This window comes from Zootoca vivipara, chromosome 11 (assembly GCF_963506605.1).
Source record: "Zootoca vivipara chromosome 11, rZooViv1.1, whole genome shotgun sequence".
NCBI lineage: Eukaryota > Metazoa > Chordata > Lepidosauria > Squamata > Lacertidae > Zootoca > Zootoca vivipara.
In genome coordinates this window covers 751232-769253 of record NC_083286.1, presented here as the reverse complement: position 1 = coordinate 769253, position 18022 = coordinate 751232, and the positions used below count along the sequence as shown (strand labels likewise).

The 18022-nt window shown below is 45.0% G+C and overlaps 1 protein-coding gene across 3 annotated transcripts in view; it reads right to left on the bottom strand.

Moving 5' to 3' along the window:
* Nucleotides 1-18022, bottom strand: part of PTAR1 (protein prenyltransferase alpha subunit repeat containing 1) — a 43198-nt gene that overhangs the window by 22118 nt on the left and 3058 nt on the right. For all 3 annotated transcript variants that reach the window (XM_035099967.2, XM_035099968.2, XM_060280042.1), the window contains exons 2-3: nt 13103-13272; nt 6655-6721 (exon numbers count right to left, since the gene is read on the bottom strand). In XM_035099967.2, the coding sequence (XP_034955858.1) occupies nt 6655-6721; nt 13103-13272 (237 nt within the window). The remainder of the gene's footprint in view (nt 1-6654; nt 6722-13102; nt 13273-18022) is intronic.

Here is an 18022-nt window from a genome sequence, read left to right as displayed (position 1 = left end):
GTTTATGCTCTGTGATCTTTGGGTGAAGGGCAACATATAAATTTATAACAACAATGAGGGGAAATGATAAAAGTAGTTTTGGTTTTCTACTGCAGGCTGTTAATGCACTTATCCTACCCAACAAGCTGCGGATTATTTTGCTCAGATTATATTGTTCAGCTTTAATTTTTATGTGAAGAATGAAGTCTAGCAAGGCAACCAAATCTATCCTGACCTTAAACTTCAAAGATGGAAAACCAATTAGGATTATTAGGGGCATTTGTTCCTTGGTTTCATATATTTGTATACAATTTGGCTTCCTGCTAGCCAGGACCAAGTCAGATCATCCGCTGGGAAGCTGATGCATCTAACAGCTGGAAGTTACCTTTGGGAAGATGAAAGAAAGACATACGGTAGCAGCTGCGGTGGAGAATGTGAAATGCCAAACTCTACGTGCAAGCACTTATCTTCATGCTTATTAATGAAGAACACTTGATTGCCCGCCTCTTAGCAAAACCCAGCAAGATTTTCAAGACTCGAATTCAACCTATTCATGGCTTGCATTGCTGTTTGTATAAATCCTTCCCAGGACCAGTCTCCACTGAAGAATCCTTTCACAGACTGCCTTTCATGCAAATGTTATTTCAGAGGAAACTCAGTTCAGTACTCCTGTTGCAGCATCCAGGCGAGCAAGCAGGAATAGCACCCCCGCCCACCCTCCCTGAGGCTACGCACCACGTCCCCCCCAACCCCCCCCAAGGCAGGCATCGTCGCAGAGGTGACGTGGATGCTGCCCAATGGGTGCCCCCTGCAGGTACTCGCATTGCTCAACAGTGGCGCTAATGCCAACTTCTCTAAGGACTTTGCAAAGAAGCATCAGCTCCACCTGTTGCCCATAGACTTTCCCCTCCGCGTGTCCACCATTGATGGCAGAGAATTGCTGGGGGGGGGGAGGAGATCATTCACCAGACCCCCCCCCCATGAGGATGACGATTGGCAGGCACTCCGAAACGCTGTCTTTTCACGTCACCACGCTTTCAGACCCCCCCCCATTGTTCTGGGCATGAGTTGGCTAGCTCTTCATGACCCAATGATAGGGTGGCACCAGCGGTCGCTCACCTTCGGCTCGGATTACTGCCTGCAGCATTGCATGGAGCTTCAAAGCATGGAGGAGCTGATAGTGACAGTGGTCACCATGGCGGTGGAAGGGGGGGGCCAAGATTCCTAAGGACTACTGGGACTTGCAGGAAGTGTTCAGTGAAAAGGAGGCTGGCCACCTGCCTCCCCCCCCCCAGGCCCTATGACTGCCAGATAAACCTGATACTGGGTTCCAAGCTCCCACCAGGGAAGTTATATTCCATGTCCAACCAGGAGATGGCAGAGTTGCGAGAGTTCATTGACAAGAACCTACAACATGGCTTCATACGTGAAAGCAAGGCGGCGGGAGGCTCTCCTGTCTTTTTTGTGCCTAAGAGGGACACGCCCCAACAGAAGCTGGTCATGGACTACCGCCTCCTGAATTCCCTCACGGAACCCGGCGCCTTCCCTATGCCGAGGGTGGATGACCTGCTGACCACGGTGCGACGCAGCAAAGTGTTCACCAAACTGGACCTGAGGGGGGCGTACAACCTCGTCAGGATTCGGGAAGGCGACAAATGGAAGACCACCATGTACACCCCACTGGGGGCCTTCGAGTACTTGGTCATGCCTTTGTCCAAGGACATTTAGCAAGATTTGTGATTGAGATGATATTTGAATTGAATCAATCACAGCTCATTCGCTTCTCCACCACTCCAGTGGCCCCACAAGGAGAAAGGTGATAACTCTTTCTCCTTGCACAGCTTTACCTGCAAAAATGGCTGTGCAATAGGAGCTGGTGCTAGACAAAAATGGCATTAAAAATATAAGGTGAGGAACTAAAACAGCAATTAGTTACACTACATTTTGCTGTTTGTGATATTTTAGAAAGACAGTAAAGGCTTAGGATTTTTCACAATGCTTCACAGCTAAGGGGAAAGTACATTGGACTAAGAAGCTCTTCTGGGGTTCCCCCCCTCCTTGCTTCCACAGAGATGTTATGATTTGTCTTCCTAGCTTTGTCTCTAGGAACTACAAATCTTTTTAAGAAACAGAAACCTACATGCTCTGGATAAAACATGGCCTGGATAAAACATGGATAAAACATGGCGACCGCCTTGGAATCTTTCCCCTGTATTTCTGTTTTATTTTGCTTTAGAAAATGTTTTTGTGGGTTTTGCGGCTGAAATAAAGAATGTAATTACCAACATATCTGTTTAATAAATACTACTACTACTACTAATAATAATAATAATTCATTATTATTTATACCCCGCCCATCTGGCTGAGTTTCCCCAGCCACTCTAGGCAGCCATTTTTGCTTTCTATTTCCTTCCAGCTTAGAATTCAAGTTAACCCCTTTGTGAAAGCCTTACTCTTTTTGCTGAGTTAAAGGTAAAGGGACCCTGGACCGTATGGTCCAGTCACGAACGACTCTGGGATTGCAGCGCTCATCTCACGTTATTGGCCGAGGGAGCCGACATACAGCTTCCAGGTCATGTGGCCCGCATTACAAAGCCACTTCTGGTGAACCAGAGCAGCGCACAGAAACGCCATTTACCTTCACTGAGGTAGCCACCACCTTTTCTTACATCAACTAAATGCTCTTAAATAAGGGGCAATACAGAAGCTCATGCACTATATGTATTAATATAGCCTTTGTGTTGGCTCATCTTATTAATATCTTTTTATTCAGTTTTCATTGCCTTTATGGGTGTGTGGGTGTGGGTGGGTGTCTGTCTGTGTGTGAATAACATTTCTATTCAATTTTTCAGCTAAGAAAGTAGCTTATGTCAATGATAAGATAAGATCTAAAATATGCAACACAAAACGAAAAAGGATTGTGAGAGCAGAGGAAAAAAGCAAACTTGGGCACTGTCTCTTAGTTAAAGAATTCTTGAAAAAGCCCTTTCCCAGTATCAGTTAAGGTCAGCATAAAGGTCCTTTGCAGCATTCCACCATACGAAGCTGTACATCAGGAAGTGATGTGCATGCAAGCCTTTAATGGCACCCCAGTTTGGGGACTTCCTGCCACTTAAAACTGGCTGGCACCTACTCTGAGGTTATTAGATGCCTGCACAAAAGTCCCGTCCCCCCCCCCCCCGATTTATGGGAACTATCAGTGATGTTCAGCAAAATGTTTTTACTGTGTTCTTAGGATTTTATGGTTTGGATATTATATTTTACTGAAATTTTGCTGTTACCTGCTTGCCTGCTTGAGAGCTTTGGATTAAGGGTCTAATAAATTCCAAAGAGTGATGACTCCCTGCCCCCCAAATTGCTGGTCTTTCAACGGAGTTGAATGAGAGTTCCTGTGCACCCAACTCTCTCCCTCTCTTATACACCCCTGTAGTGGCTGCCTCTAGGAACTACCTAGCCTTCATCTTGGTTGAACTTGAAAACTATTATTTGCTTCATTGTGTTAGAAGTCAAGGGCTTGGCTGGCAGAGGATGAGCTGAGGCTGATGTAAATTAGGCAAATCTGATTAAGGAAGAACAAGTGAGTGACCTTCATTGAGTGAAGGAAAATAATATTGGAATTGATCTATACAAAACCCTACTCACATCTCTGCACATGATTTCAAGTTGGAAGGCAAGGTAAGTTCTGCACTCTCCAGGGATTGGTCAGAGCCAGGACAAATAATTTTGGTAAGGAATGCAAATATTCATACTTGACTTTGTGTGTGTGTTCATCTCTTGATGAATTAAACTGGGTTGAATAAAACAAATCACCTGTGTGTTTAGTGTTTTGGGACCATATATGGTTCCACTGCTCACCAAAAAGTAAGGTACAAATTTACCAACCAACAGTGCTCACTGGAAGTCTTGCTCAAGGTGCTCTCTCTTGGTTTTAAACAACCTCAAAATGCTGTTCAATAATAATAATGCTGCATTCAGAAAAGTGCTACAGAAACGATATCATCCTGAGGGAAAACCTAGGATAGTTCAGTCAGTCGAGAATGAGACAATCTCAGGGTTTGAGCCCCACATTGGGCAAAAGATCCCTGCATTGCAGGAGGTTGCACCCTCGTGGCCCCTTCCAACTCTACAATTCTACGATTCCATGATTCTCATTTGGGAGTATTTATAATACTACTGCTTTAAATTTATAGTCTAGGTAAATGAAGTTCAACCTGGTATAGAAGTGGCCATGCTGCCTCTGAAGTTGCAGTTTGAGATGCTCCCGGGTCACAAATAGCTGCTGAGGATGGGAGTACCTTTTCGAAGCTGGGGCTGGAGCACCAACTAAAATACTACCTGGACAGGAATAGCCTTGTCCCATGCCCTGGCAAGCTCCCATTTGAATTACTGTAATGCACCGTACATTGAGCTGCCTTTGAAATGATCTGATACAGAATATGGCTGCAAGGCTGCTAACCAGGACTGGGTGTTACAAACATATTACTGTACACTAGTAGAGGGGTTGCCGTCAGGATCTCCAGATTCTTCAGCTTTTGGTTTTAAAAAAATATTAATAACTAGCTGACCCGGCCACGCGTTGCTGTGGTTCTTTCCTGTGACCCCCCACCCACCCTGTCACGATCCATGACGTATCCTGCCCCTCCTCCCTCCACCCCGGCTCATCCCTGTGTTTCGGTAGGATACCCTTCCCTCTGTTGTCCCTGGGGAGTGTTGGCCCCTCCCCCCTGTATCTCCATACCTTGGCCCCCACCCTTGAAAAGGAACTGTTAGGTTCTGGGTTCTATTTCCCAGCATGCACTTTTGTCTGAACCCTCTGTTGTTCCTGGGGAGTGTTGGCCCCTACCCCTGGTATCTTCCTACATTGGCCCCCATCCTTGGAGAAGGAGCAGTCAGTTTCTGGGTTCCATTTCCCAGTATTTACTTTTGTCTGAGCCCTCTGTTGTCCCCTCCCCCCTGTATCTTCATACATTGGCCCCTGCGCACACATCGTGAACATTTCTATATGTTTAGATTAAGGAGCGGGGGTGATGCTGTGCCCTGGGACCCAGAGAACTACTTAAAGAATCCCAACCCGGGGAGGGGGGGGTCAAATAGCGAAGCTGCATAGCCCCGTAGCAACAGACAGGCCCAGACAGAAGGAAGAGGGTCATATGGGGCACTTGGCACGGGCCTCCGAATCTAAAGGGGGCCTCGGTCAGCATATTCACAATCAGTAAAATGAAAAAAAGTAACTAAGGGGTTAAAAACAGGGACACATTATCTTATCTACCTGGGCCGGGCCTCTGTCTGGCCCTGCAAGGGCCTGGCAACAGAAGGTGCGTTCAGAAGTAAACGAGTTGTTCAGTTCCATAAAAAAACCCAGGAAGTGGCAAGGGGAAGTTAGGGAATTGTAAATGGGGTGGGGGGTGTGCACTGCAAATATCTGAGGACTTAAACTGGGGAGAGAAAGTGAATGGTTGTTGTTGGGTTTTTTAAAAAAAAAGACACAGAGGCTTACAATCAGTTGTTTCTCCTAAAATAAGACATACCCATAAAATAAGTCATATTTATTTTTGTCTTGTGGATTTTTGGGGGGTAGTGTTGCTAAATGGTAAAGTAAAACCCCTTGCCGTGCAGGGGCCTACATAAATCGAAGGCCGTGCTGCGGTCTGTGGCAACCCCCCCCCCCCCAGGCAGGCCCCAACCTCCACTTGGCAATGTTGGTTCTTTGGTGGGGTTTTTTTGGGGGGGGTGTAGTGGTGCTAAATGGTAAAGTAAAACCCCTTGCCATGTTCCCAAGTGCGTTGCTGTGGGTTATCCCCCTCCCCGGGCCTAGTGGAGGCCTGGCAGCCTGTCAGGGGCCTAAAACAAAGTCCTAGATAAAATAGCTGGCTTGGTGTGTTTCAGTTGCTTGGTTGATGATGATGTCATTCGGTTTGTGGGTGTGGCTTAGATTTCTCAGGAAGGGTGGGGGTGGAGGGAGGGTACTACGCCACTTGAGGGCGCTGTTTGAGTTGGTGGAAAAGCATTTCTGTACCTGAGCAGGTGTGTGATTTGAGGGATTTTTGCCCCCAACAACGCTCTAGGAGTGGCTTGGATCGTTGTGTCCAAATTTCAGGACGATCGGTCAAGCGGTTACGGAGAAAAGTGGAACCCCGGATTTCACGATTTTTTACATTTTTATATATATACCGGTAGATAATAATATCCTCCAGGCAACTCACGGTGGCATACATGGTCCTCCCCCTTCCAATGAGTTGTGCACTTCTCAACTGAATAAGCCACAATGTGATTGTCTGAAGCTGCACTTCATTATCAAAAAGCAAGTGCAACTAATGATACATTAAAACGAAGCTAGCAGTGTAGACTAAATCGGATCAAACAACTAGCCCTGTGCTTTTCGCATTCATTTGCCGTGTAGCTGGGAATTGCTTAAAAATCCCCAACATTTCCAAAATGAGTCAGAAACCAAGAAATGAATGCAACCAACAGCCATAGCTCTTTGTGCTGTTCAAAATACAAGCTCTTCCTTGGGTGACAGGGGGGGGAGGGGAAGAAAAAGGAGAAGCAGAATTAAAAGCTTTCTTGAAGCACATGAGCTGAAAAGTGAGCTGGTATGCTTAAAACCATGCGTATGCCTCTCACAGAATTAAGGCAGCTACCAGAGGTATTTCCATCCTCAGCCGATTAACCTACCTGACATTCCATGCAGTAGTGAAATCTGGGTTCAATAGCAGCAACGTACAGGTGATATCTATCAGCTCTAAAAAGGAAAGAAGAAACCCATCAAAACCTGCAGAAGTTAGTATTAATTATGTCTTCATGCCCACTTCAGGTCCTCATGGGACATTTATTTATTTACTAGCTGGCCCGGTCACGCGTTGCTGTGGTTCTTTCCTGTGATTCCCCCCACTCTGTCCGGACACATGACTTATCCTGTCCCCTCCTCCCCCCACCCCCGGTTCATCCCTGTGACTGCCCCCATCCTGTCCTGACCCATGAGCTATCGAGCCCCCTTCCCCCCCACCCCCGCGGCACATCCATGTGACTGGCCCCAATCTGTCGTGATCCATGAGCTATCGAGTCCCCTTCTCCCCCCACCCCTCCGGAACATCCCTGTGACTGGCCCCACCCCGTCCTGACTCATGAGCTCTCGAGCCCCCTCCTCCCCCACCCCCCTGTCTGAGCCCTCTGTTGTCTCCAGGGAGTGTTGGCCCCTCCCCCCGTTTCTCCATACCTTGGCCCCCACCCTTGGAGAAGGAACTGTCAGCTTCTGGGTTCTATTTCCCAGTATTTACTTTTGTCTGAGCCATCTGTTGTCCCCAGGGAGTGTTGTCCCCTCCCCCCTGTATCTCCATACATTGGCCCCTGCGTACGCACCATGAACATTTTTATATATTTAGATTTTTAAAAAATTGAAATAAGTTCCAGGCTGTGTGACTTAACTGAACAGTCATGATTATGCAAAATAAAAAAATTCCTTCAGTAGCACCTTAAAGACCAACTAAGAAAATCATGGTTATCTTTGTCTCAGAGTGTGTGCCAGAGCTGAGTCCATGTTCTGTAACTGTTTACTATTTTATGAAGAACTTTATTTTAAACTTAATAAAGCTTTTATTTAAATGAAGAATTCTGCATAAATAATTACTGCTGTGCGTCAGAGTGAGCAATGTTTATCCTTGCAGAGAGATGCCAATCTGTGTTCGCAACATGATGCTGTAATAAATTCATTAATTCTTATCGGTAAGCTACCAGAAGGGAGAGGGGAACTCCCGTACTGTACAATATCCAAGTTTGGTGTTACACAAACCTAAGTCATTACTGACTGGAGATATAAAATTGGGAATACAAAGGATGAATCAAAAACTGTACATTTAGATCGCCTCAAACTTGTTTTCCATTCAAATGTTGAACTACGAGCAACTATTGTACTAAGAAAGATTAATGAGAGGATTAATCCCAAACATATTTTTCTGACCCTCTCAGTGAGTCTCACTCTCCTAGGTGGGAAGAAATTCAGCACCTATCTATTATCTGTTGTGGATTAGAATGTTCTCGCTTGTTGTGGGATCCTGCCAGAAGTATAATTAATTACCAGATACCAAGCAGATGACTGTGCCAGAACTATCTATTACTTCTCCTATATAGCAGTTCGTTTATTTAACTCAAAACCAGGTCAATCAATGAGACCACAGTACAGCAACAAATTAGAGAGAGGTCTCCAAGGGATGTTACTGCAGTTAATACTTTTAATAATAAAAAGCCAGAATGTAGAAAAGCAACAGGAATAATCCAGTTAGAGCAGGGGTCCCCAGACTACGGCCTGGGGGCCAGATATGGCCCGAAGGCCTCATTTATCCGGCCCCACCGACCGACCGCTGCCGCTGCCCGCTCTTAACGGCACGGTCTGGCTTGGCTGCCCACTTCCAGGTCGAAGGAGGACTGGAAATAGTTTGCGCGCATGCGCAAGCGTCATTTCCGACACACTTCTGGATCGGAGGAGGCCCATGCACATGCGCACAAGCTATTTCCGGTCCTCCTTTGACCCGGAAGTGCGCCAGAAATAGTGTGCCAGAAATAGTGTGTGTGCACGTGTATGGGCACGGGCTCCCGCGGGCTCCCCCACTCTCCGGCCCGCTGCGCGATTGGCGCTTCGGGTACCAGCCCAAAGCGAGGTAAGTATGGGGACCCCTGAGTTAGAGTGTATGAAATGTGGCCTAGATCTAAGAGAATTATGAACCTTGGTGTAAATAAGGCTATAACTTTGTATAGTGTGCTAACATATTTTTGTCATGTTAAACCCTTTAACAAACTGGTTATAGCACATAGGTTTAAATCTAGACAGTAGTGTAATAGATGGCAAGAAACAATATTTTAATTTTGCTGAGCTGATATTTGCTGAGTTTTAGCATATTCAGGAATCAAAAGTTTTTGGGTTTTTTTAAGGAAATGTATTCTGCAATCTTATTTTTCAAGAGATTTTAATGTACTTGGGTTTAGAATGTTGTAACCCAGTTTTAGACTCCAGGATAGGGTGGGTGGAAATCAGAACAAAATATGCATATTTTATCCATATTTGCAGCATAATTTCTGCTAGCAGATATACACAATAATGTAAAATTTTAGGTTATTCAGTAATGGGCCTTTTAAAAAATGAAACCCTATGGTGGTTTAGGCACATCTGATGCTATGACATCGCTTAAGCTAACCAGCTGTGGATTGACCAGTCCTTTGGATAGGAGTCTACTAAAAGCAGAATATAAATACAGTCGTACCTTGGTTCTCGAACAGAATGCGTTCTGGGAGTCCATTCGACTCCTGGAACTGTTCAAACACCAAGGCGCAGCTTCCGATTGGTTGCAGGGCACTCCTGGAGCCAATCGGAAGCTGTGCCTGACGTTCAGCTTCTGGAAATCGTTCGAAAACCAGAACACTTACTTCCAGGTTTTGATCGTTCAGGAGCCGATTTGTTTGGAGGCCAAGGCGTTTGAGATCCAAGGCAGGGGCGGAGGAAGCGGGGGCGGTCCGCCCTGGGCACCGCCCTGGAAGGGGTGTCGCTCTGGGCCGTGCCCCTGCCCCTCCCAGGGGCGAGGCTCCGTTGGCTGATTCACATGCCACTCAACAGAGTGGCTGTGTCAGCCGGCGCCCTTTGGTTCTTTCTGCTCCGCTCCGCCTGAGCAGGAAGAAACAAAAGCGCTATGGAGCTGTTTGCCACTGCAACCACTCCGTAGCGCTTTTGCTTCCTCCTGCTCAGGCAGAGCGGCGAGGAGCAAAAGCGCTATGGAGTGGTTTGCCGCCGCAGCGCCGCCACTCTAGGATTGGGATCCAGGTGATGGAGCAGCAGCAGCGGCGGCGGCAAACCACTCCGTCGCACTTTTGTTCCTCACCACTCTGCCTGAGCTGCCGCTGCCACTCCATCACCCGGATGATCCCGATGCTAGAGCGGCGGCAAACCGCTCAATAGCGCTTTTGCTTCCTCCTTTGCTTCGCTCTAGGATCGGGATCCGGGCAATGGAGCAGCGGCAGCGGCAACCCACTTCATAATGCGTCATGATGCGTGATGCATGCGCCCGGTGGGGTGCCTTCGGGTTTGCCGCCCCGGGCAGCCCGAAGACTAGCGACGCCCCTGATCCAAGGTACGACTGTAACTTAAAAAGCAAAAATGAAGCCCTATGAGAGATTAATCTGACTAGGTAGTTTAACAAATACACAGCAGGATGTTTAAAAAAAATCAGGAAATAATGTCAAATTTTTAAAGACCACTAAAATGCATCCTTCCTCTTTCCCCAAAGATATCCCACAGCTTCAACATGCTGTTTCTCCAATAACAAATGTCTGATCCGAAGTGACATTTCCCATTTTCCTAGCATTGTTAGAGCTGTAAAATGATTGGGAAGGTGCACATTTAGAAATGCCTGTTCTGGTAATCCATCTCCTTGTAAATCTTAGTTTGGTGAATCAATGGGACCAATTTCTATGAAATGTTGTTTCAGTTATATAAATCCACAGGCATTGGAAAAGCATGAAGAATGATTCTACTGCAATCAAAACAAAAGGTAGTATGTACCTTGGTTCTCAAGCGCCTTGGTACTCAAATGCTTTGGTTCCCAAATGCTGAAAACCCGGAAGTGTTCCTTTTTTCAAACGTTTTTCGGAAGCCGAATGTCTGATGCGGCTGTCGGCTATTGCTTCCAGGGTGCCTGCACCAATCAGAAGCTGCGCCTTAGTTTTTGAACATTTCAGAAGTCAAACAGACTTCTGGAACGGATTAAGTTTGGCGCTTTTGTTTTTGCTATTTCGCATTTTTGTTTTTTCACCTTTTGTTTTTTTAATCCTTTTTTATATTTCCAATACGACAAAAATTATATTCCAAATAAAACACAAAAGAAATAACAAATTTCCAAATAAACCAATATATACAAATCCTTAAATTCCTAAAAGAGAAATGTTGTTTAAGCCTTTTTCTTAATTCACAAATTCTTAATTCCTCCATATGAATTCCAACCTCCTCACTGAGGTGAGGGTTCATTCTTTCCCCCCTTTTTATTATCACTGCTTCAGTATTCCTTATCTCGAGTTCTTTCTTCTATTTTGTCTCATTATTCTTAATCTAACTTGCAGTTTGCGGAGTTTAGTCAAAACATGTCCAGGTTTTCACAATGTTTAATTAAATATTCTTTATAAATTTCCCATTCATTTTTGTACCTATGGGTTGGCTGTCTCCTAATTATTGAGGGATTTTTTAGGTTCATTTGTTTTTGTGACTGTGTAGTTCAGCTACTGATTGATTGAGTGACTGGGGAAATGGATAAAAGCCCAGCAGAGCAAGTGAGCAGTACAGGCACAGCTAGTGACCCACAGAAGACCAGCCAAGAAAAGCCCACGCCACATTAAACGTTTGATGCAGGGGGGGGGCAGAGGGGGGGAAGGGGAAGAAAGGGGACAAAGTCTCATCTTGTCCATTCTCCCAATTCTGCTGCCACAGCTGCTGCTCTAGAAAGGACAGGAAAATGTTTGTATTTAAAATTCGGCATTTTTCCTCCTTCCAACAGCAGCAGACATACTCCCCTTTTGCCTCACTGGTGGGGGGGGGGGAGTCAGCACGATGTGGAAGTTGAACAGGTTGATTGTGGTCTGCACTACATAATTCCTGCTTTCTCTGACACTAATTGGTTGACAGTATGGTACTAACAGAGAATGCAGATTTCCTCTGCAAATGTGTCTTTATTATTTCATTCAAGTTATATACTGCTCCAACCTCAAAGCAGTTTACAGAAGCATCTGTTTAGTCAGTTGATAGACACAGTAGCGATAAGGACCAAAGAACTGGAGTACTGTGTCCAATTCTGGGCACCACAGTTCAAGAAGGATACAGACAAGCTGGAACGTGTCCAGAAGAGGGCAACCAAAATGGTCAAAGGCCTGGAAACGATGCCTTATGAGGAACGGCTTAGGGAGCTGGGTATGTTTAGCCTGGAGAAGAGAAGGTTAAGGGGTGATATGATAGCCATGTTCAAATATATAAAAGGATGTCATATAGAGGAGGGAGAAAGGTTGTTTTCTGCTGCTCCAGGGAAGCGGACATGGAGCAATGGATTCAAACTACAAGAAAGAAGATTCCACCTAAACATTAGGAAGAACTTCCTGACAGTAAGAGCAGTTCGGCAGTGGAATTTGCTGCCAAGGAGTGTGGTGGAGTCTCCTTCTTTGGAGGTCTTTAAGCAGGGGCTTGACAGGCATATGTCAAGAATGTTTTGATGGTGGTTCCTGCTTGGCAGGGGGTTGGACTGGATGGCCCTTGTGGTCTCTTCCAACTCTATGATTCTATGATTCTATGACTTAGATCTCCCCTTTGCTCTTGAGTCTTGAGGATTGGGCGACTTCCAGACTCCAGAGTGGCATGAGGCAGAACAGGATGCAACAGCAAAAAGGTAAAGTCGGCACAAAATGCTGCCACATGCCTGAATTCCAGTTCCCACCATGACCAGTAGGAGCTGTTGCAGAGGACTAGTTGGGATTCAAGTCTGTATCTGTCTTCAGGCTACTGAGATTGATTTTGCTCAATCTGTCACTACTGTAATGGCAGCTGTTCACATTTTAATGAAACTCAATTGACGTGTTGACCTTTATGATAGCCAGCAATTCATGGAAATAAAAAAATATTTCCAGTTCTTAGGTGCCAAGCCCTCTAAGTATTTCTGTTCCAGAAAGTCCATACACATTTTTAAAACTTTGTTATTAAAGCTTCTGTCCTAAGTCCACTTACCTGGAAGTAAGTCCCACTAAATTCAACAGGACTTACAGCTGAGTAGGCACAGTTAGGATTTCATTGCATTGCACTGGTAAGTTTCTTTGCTTTGCATATAGCAGACAATAGGCTCCCTTTCTACTGTACATGGTGAAGAATGATCCACAATCACAGTAAGTCGAGCAATGGCTTACAAGGATAGCATGAATTCCTGGGGAGGAATTCCTGGGGAACATCACTCTAGGAGTCCCACCTTATTTAAAATGCTTGCACAGAATCAACATTCAAGATGCAACTTCAATAGTTCCTCTACTTGTTCTGGCTCCCTTTACAATTGTATAGAAAGTTAATAATGATGGACTCACCATATAATACACATGTTATGGAATTACTCACCTTCTTTGTTGAGCCATTGCTTCCTTTGTCTGTAGTGAAGGAGCTTGTTATGGACGTGGGGCAAAAGAAACTTGACACACCAGCTTTCCACCCCAAGTTTGTTTTCCACCAGAACTATAGGGCTCCGGTTATACCTGGCTTCAGGACAGGGAATTAATCCAATTTCATCTCTTGGAAACAAAAAAGAGACAAGTAAAAAGATAGCTAGATAACTATTTTCTTTCAATGCTTGTTAAAGTATGCCCATTGTTCATCCTACACTTGCTGATTTGCTAGGCTCTTCTTTTCTTCCTGCCTATCTAGTTCTTAGATTCCCAAAACTGAAAGACTTAGCCTTGAAAAACTCCTGCTATGCAATTAGTATCTCATTCCTTCATATGCTGACTCAGAAGAACATCCCACAGAATTCAATGGGAAAGTATGTTGAGGCATAGCCCCCTCTGGATTCAGTGGGACCTGCTAACAAGCAAGAATGGATATAACTGGATGTAAATTAGATGAATAAATAAAGCATTGATCTTCAAGTCAATGCTAACTTTTTGATGATGTGTCCCCAAATTCAGGAGGTTGGCAGGTTGCCTGCTCTTGATAGAGTTGCCCTCTCCTGGAAGGAGCAGCTACGTAACTTGGGCTCCTCCTTGATCCTGGTCACTGGAGGCCTCCCTGGCCAAGAATGCCTTCTTCCAGCTTTGGCCATCCCTGGACAGGGGTAGCATCGCCACAGTGGCTCCAGACTGGACTGTTGTGATGAACTCTCTGCAGGGCTACCCTGGAGGTTGGTTCCAAAACCGCAGCTAGTGCAGAATGCAGCAGCCCGGCTTTTGACTGCAGCCACTGCAGAGCAGCCTCTTTCACCAGTGCAGAAAACCCTGCGCTGACTACCAGCCTCTGTGCAAGGTATGACTGCTGGAGTATATAAACCCCTAATGGGCCCATGACTTGTCCCACATACACCAGCCTGGTCACTCTGATCATCTGGAGATGCCCTTCTGTCATTCAAGTACCTGTATATCATATTCATTTAAGTTTCTATGCAAAGTAAGTCTTTAAGTGCAGAAGTGTCAGTCCTTTGCAAGACTGTTACCACTGAAATCAGAGAGGCAGCCATAATTCTGATATGACTTAATTCTGATATGCCATTTAAGTCTCACTGACTTAAATGGCAAATACTGTATGCTTAATGTTGTTACCCAAAGGATCCTTTTTCATTCAGTGTTATAGGCATATACACAGTATTGCTTGCAATTTGTTTCATTTGTTTGTCATACAAATTTACTAGTTTATATGCAAATAAATTCTTGTGTGCATTATTTTGTTTCACTGCAGGGAGTGTGGAAACAGGCCATTTAGTTCATTTGTTTAAAAAGAATAAAGACAAAGCAAATTTCAGCATGCCAAGAGTTGAGCACACAATTTTGAGCTGCTGATTAAAAATTATCAGCTACAGAACATTATAATTATTATTAATTATACTGTATTTATTTTTATCCCATGCTTCCTCCAAGGACAAGCCGATATACAGAGTTTCTGACCCACTTTATCCTGATAAAATCCCTATGCTAAGGGGTTATGCTGAGACAGCGCCGCCTTCTTCCTATTATATTATTACTTTATTTATTATCCACCCTTTACCATAAGGTTCCTGGGTGGCTTACAACAACAATTTAAAACAAATTACATCCACAATAATATGGCGGGTTCTGAAAATATCTATCTCTCAGGTGTAAAGATGCCAATCTTCAGCAAATGACAGAAACTGTACGAACCCAGGGGCTGTCCCAGATCATGCTCTCTCCCAAGTCGCCACCCACTGAATCTCTGAGGCTGCTGGAACTACCAAGAGAGCCCCCTCTGCTGAAATGAACACAGGAGAGGGTCTGCAGGGCAGAAGGCAACCTCTCATATATTTGGGGCCTAAGGCACTTAGCGCTTGATCAAGGTCACAGAGGAAGCTTTGCAGGCAACTTCAAGGAGCCATTTGAGTAGCTCAGCTCATTTGTACCACCATGCAGAGGTGCAAAAATTAATTTGCACAAAGGAATGTACTGTAGCTCCTTTTGCACTGGTAACCTGAAACAGGCTTCAGGAGGGGGAAAAGAAAGCTGAACTGAACAATTTGGGGCCTCTTTTTTCTTTCCAAAATTCACTTCTCATAGAAATAGAAACTGAAATGATAATACTTATTGTCACTGAGCCAGAGTACAAGACACAAAGTAAACTGTTACCCACTTTAAGAAGCAGGGAATAGAGGCTTGTCATGGTCAGAAACCAGTCTCTTCAAATAGCAGATTGCAAGTTAAAACTGAAGATAGTGCCTTGTTTCATGTGAGCTGGGCATCCAGGCAGGGGCGTAGCGAGGCACCACGACACCCGGGGCGGCAAATTGCAGAGGCAAGGGGCAGGGCCGCGGCCCTGAGTGACGCCCCCTCCAGGGCAAGTCCCCCACTTGCTCTGCCCCTGCAGCCAGGCAGTCCCAGTACAAAGCAAACAGGTATGGCCAACTGGAGGCAAGCTGCTTTTGTCTTCAGGGGAATGTGACACCCTAGACCTGCAAGCTCCACTGACGGATGAAACAAGGGGCTGCGGGGCAACTCCCATTACATGAACAGAATATCTTCCTGTTCAGAGTGAAAATACTGGCTAGCGTTCTATGGCCCCAACCAGTGAGGGAGGCTTATTATTATTATTATTAGTAGTAGTATTAGTATTAGTATTTCTTGAAATATTTCCAATGCAAACTTGGATGATTTGCATCAGGATTTATTTATTTTTGGCTTACACTGGAGTGGGTGGGGTATAAATAATATATATATATATATATATATATATATATATATATATATATATATATATTTCATATGCCCTAGAGCAGGGTGGTCCAACATGTGGCCCCCAAGGCCTTTTCCGGTGGCCCTCAGAAGCATTTGACACCTCCCCCCCAAGCCCTCGCACTGGAAAACCAGGTGTGTGGTGGGCTTTGAGAAGGAGGCATGAGGCATTGGCAGAGTCCTAGAGACCTCCTTCCTCCTTCCCAAAAGCCAGGCACCTTGCTTAGGCGGCTTGGGGAAGGCAGCACAAGGGCTGTGTGTGTGTGTGTGTGTGTGTGTGTGTGTGTGTGTAAATTTCAGCCTCGCTTCCCCCTCCCCTAATTGTGACAAGGCAATGCATGGCCTGTGGAGTTGGTTGAAGTACTCTTGCGGCCCACTTGTGCCCTGCCCTAGAGAGGGATCTAATTTAGCATGTTTATTTTATTTGCATTTAATAAACAAAGCTACAGGGACCCAGGTGGCGCTGTGGGTTAAATCACAGAGTCTAGGGCTTGCTGATCAGAAGGTCGGCGGTTCGAATCCCTGCAACGGGGTGAGCTCCCGTTGCTCGGTCCCAGCTCCTGCCCACCTAGCAGTTCGAAAGCACATCAAAGTGCAAGTAGATAAATAGGGACCGCTCCGGCGGGAAGGTAAACGGCGTTTCCGTGTGCTGCTCTGGTTCGCCAGAAGCAGCTTTGTCATGCTGGCCACATGACCCGGAAGCTGTCTGTGGACAAACGCCGGCTCCCTCGGCCTATAGAGCGAGATGAGCGCCGCAACCCCAGAGTCGGACACGACTGGACCTGATGGTCAGGGGCCCCTTTACCTTTAAACAAAGCTAACAAAAAAAAAGCTTTAAAAATGTTTAAAATGAAATGGATTTTTCCCATAAAGCACTAGGAATATTTTCCACCCCGCCTGATTTGCCCCACCTGAGACTCTGTGAGCATCAAATCAGAATTGAAATGGCAATTACGGTATATTTTTTCTGTGCTGGCTTAATATTTGAAGGCAAGAAGAAGTTCCATTCCCAATGGCGTTTACTTGTACAGTACTGTATCTGTTAATGCAATGAATGGATGTTGCACTGCAAAGGATTTGAGGTATCTCTGAGCAACCTAGACAGGACATATATTGAGCGAAGGGAAGGTGGTAGGGCAACTGGGCCACATGGACGGGGTATAAATAATAAAATTATTATTTATTTATTTGACCATTTTCTAATGCTTCAAGCACATTGTAAGCATTATTTTCTCATCCAAATTAGTAACTGCTACTGCTAGTGTGAGCATCTCCTTACATCAAAATAAAAAGCACAAGAGTAGTCCCATTGTCATTGTACAGCTTACTTAATGAATAGGGTTCAAATTTCTGTGGCAGTGTAGGATCCAAGAACACTGCACATTGAATTTGGCAAATTTAGTGAATATTTAAAAATAGAACATGATGTCAGTCAAAGTGGCTTGTCCTACTTTAGTCAGAAAAACACAAATGAGCAAAACATGTCAAAAAAATGACTCTATATAGAAAGTTCTCTTCTTTTAAAGAGATTAAAGCAATCTACTTGAAAGCAAGCAAAAATTCAGTATGAAAGATAACACCACACAACCCGGGAAAAACAACTGCTTTCTTAAGGCCACTGTCTTGGTTTATAACAGACAGAAACGATCCAGGAAACACAGATTGGCTGCAAATTTTTGCCATGGTTCACATGGAGTAATAAACTTGTATTTGCAACCATTCGATATATGAAGACACTTTTCATCCCCTGAAGTGCAGAAGTTTCCCAGCTCTCCTCGGTGTCTCTCCTTGATGTGGAAACAAAACATTTTGTTATAAAACTCCTTCCTACTTCTACACTCAAAGAACAAATGTCTTTTCCATCACCAACAAAGGGCTGGTAGGTATTGAAGTTTTGGCCTCCAAGTAAAAGAGAAAGCAAGAATCTCATGATCACTTCTGTCCTCTTTAAAGAACCACTTGAAGACTCTGCTGGGGAATTTTGCGGAGGGTGTTGTTCCCACAAACCCCAGGGCACAGGTGTTGTAATTTTAAAAATCTGCAGCTGCCCAAGTCTCCAGCTCTACTTTTAGTCAACATTTCTACCCCCAAT